This window comes from Urtica dioica, chromosome 2 (genome assembly GCF_054948205.1).
Source record: "Urtica dioica subsp. dioica isolate 48M chromosome 2, U.dioica_male_clone48M_v1_H2, whole genome shotgun sequence".
NCBI lineage: Eukaryota > Viridiplantae > Streptophyta > Magnoliopsida > Rosales > Urticaceae > Urtica > Urtica dioica.
In genome coordinates this window covers 31,742,889-31,745,026 of record NC_142757.1, presented here as the reverse complement: position 1 = coordinate 31,745,026, position 2,138 = coordinate 31,742,889, and the positions used below count along the sequence as shown (strand labels likewise).

At 45.4% G+C, this 2,138-nt stretch overlaps 1 protein-coding gene across 1 annotated transcript; it reads left to right on the top strand.

Annotated features, from left to right (window-relative positions):
* The first annotated feature begins 296 nt into the window (after positions 1 to 296).
* On the top strand, positions 297 to 1,423 carry LOC149404360 (uncharacterized). The gene is made up of 2 exons (XM_089602151.1): positions 297 to 559; positions 656 to 1,423. Exon 2 carries the CDS (start codon positions 662 to 664, stop codon positions 1,196 to 1,198), a length of 537 nt encoding a protein of 178 aa, XP_089458277.1. The 5' UTR covers positions 297 to 559; positions 656 to 661; the 3' UTR covers positions 1,199 to 1,423.
* The last annotated feature ends 715 nt before the right edge of the window (positions 1,424 to 2,138 follow it).

Below are 2,138 nucleotides of genomic sequence, written 5' to 3'. Positions count from 1 at the left end.
AAGGCACTTGGGCGGGTAAAATCCACCTGGGCGGAGGACTATTTGGCAAAGAATGGTGTGATTTAAGTGGGAAGGAAATCCACTTGGGCGGGAGTGTGGAGGCCACGCGCGTGGAGCTTGGAGCGCGCGTGAAGACCTGCAAGAGGGTGTAAGCCAGCTGACAGGTGGCTTTGTGGGCTTTTGTATTGTGGGCTCCATTTTCTTGGGTTTGGGAAAATTCTTATCTAACAATATGATATTATGTATTTTACTTCTGCTTATTGTGGATAACTATCACGCGAAGGAACAACTAAAATTTTAATTAAGGGATAAGTTTGAGATATTTTTTTTTTGAAGGCAGCAAAGCTGCCACTTCTTCTGTTCGAGATATTGATAAAGCATAAAGGATGATTTGACCATGAAAAGATAAGTAAATGTATTTATTTGATATCATGTCGCTTAAACCCTAAATCCCAAATTGAAGATAAAATAAAATCCTAAAACCCAAGTCGCTCAGATTCGCAGAAGAAGAAGAAGAAAATCGAGGCTCGATTTCGGAGGCTCTGATACACTTTATTCGGTATGTTCACTCTTTTTGTTTGATGAGGTTTTGTTCGTTTGTTTGTTGAAGACCCGTGGTTTGTGTTTTTCATTGCCCTCATGAAAAAAAAAACAGAGGAAAATGGGGTCTTCAAGGTTCGACAGCAACGCCGTTATACAGAGCCTGATGAGGCTGGGGCCGTCTATGGAGGAGCTCCTCCTGCTGAGCTCCGACTCGGAGGCTGACTCCGACGGCGGCGGCGGTGGCCTTGGGAGGGAGGAGGCTAGGCTGGAGAGGGAGATCGTGAAGGTGATTCAGTCCGGCGAGTGGGAGGAAGCGTTGAGGCCCAACTCTGGGCAGGCCGTGGCTGTTGGTGAGCACCATGTGTGCGTAGGGTTTCACCACGACAGCGGCTCCGACTACCGCGTCTGGGAGTGGCACGGCCACATCATGCTTTTCCGCGAAGAAGATGACGACGACGACGATGCCGGTGGTGGATACTCCCCCGAATACATCTATGGAAACTACTTCCAGAAGCTCCCCGCCAACCAGCCAGCAGCGGCTGCCATTGCCGGCACCGGCGTCGGTGGACTCAGGGACCTCATCAGCAGTGACGAGCACGCCGGAGCCGCCTCAAGGGTCCTTCACCGCCATGTCAACGCTTTCGCATCCAAGTAATCGCTCACTTTTCCTTTCACATTTTGCGTACTCAAGAGTGATTTGGTGATCAGATATCATAACCAAGCTTGAACTTGAGAGCTTGAGGTTGAGCCTGAGCTCGACCGTTGTATTAGGCTTCCTCTCGTATGTTGAGTGTTAGAACATCACCTTGAAAGACATATCAAATACTTTGTAATTTGCTTTGATGCCTTGATTCTCAGAGAAACGTTTCTTTTGGGTTAATTGACTGGTTTTTTTAGCAGATGTTGCATTCTCATCTCTATCCTCTCTCAATGTACAGTACTATGAAAACCAAGGAGATAAGATGAAACATTTGAGAATTTTTAATAATAACAAAAGGATGTAATTTTTTTGCAATAAATTAGAGACTCTTTTAAATGAAATCAGAAGACAAAGGGGTTTAGGTTAACATGAAGTACAAGATAATAGACGCAAAACAATTCCTTTTGGAACTGTGAACATGGCTTGAATCTCTGAACACAAGCTGGTGGTACAAAGCTGGACTAACCCATGAATTTCAACATGCATAGCTGACCCTCTCCTGATTTCAAAAGAAGGAAGTTTTAGAGACGGGCAACCGTGACAAAAGATGGGAGATTCCTAAATGCTAAGTGTTATGCCATTATTTTCACGTGGTGTAAATAACACCCCAAGAGCAGAAAATGACACATCAAGCTCGTACATAAGGCCTAAGCCCATAAGCAAACTCACGCGTCAAGTTTCGAGTCAAACTCATAAAATGTCTTTCAAAAGAGACTTTCAAAGAATGTTTTCAATATATACTTCTTGAAAAATCTTCAAGACAAAGCCACAAAAATGACCACCCGGTCGGCCAAAGAAAATGACCATCCGGTCGGCCAAAGAAAATGACCACCCGGCCATCTTCACTCGGCCAAGACCACCCGGCCATCTTCACTCGGTCAAGACCACCTGGTCG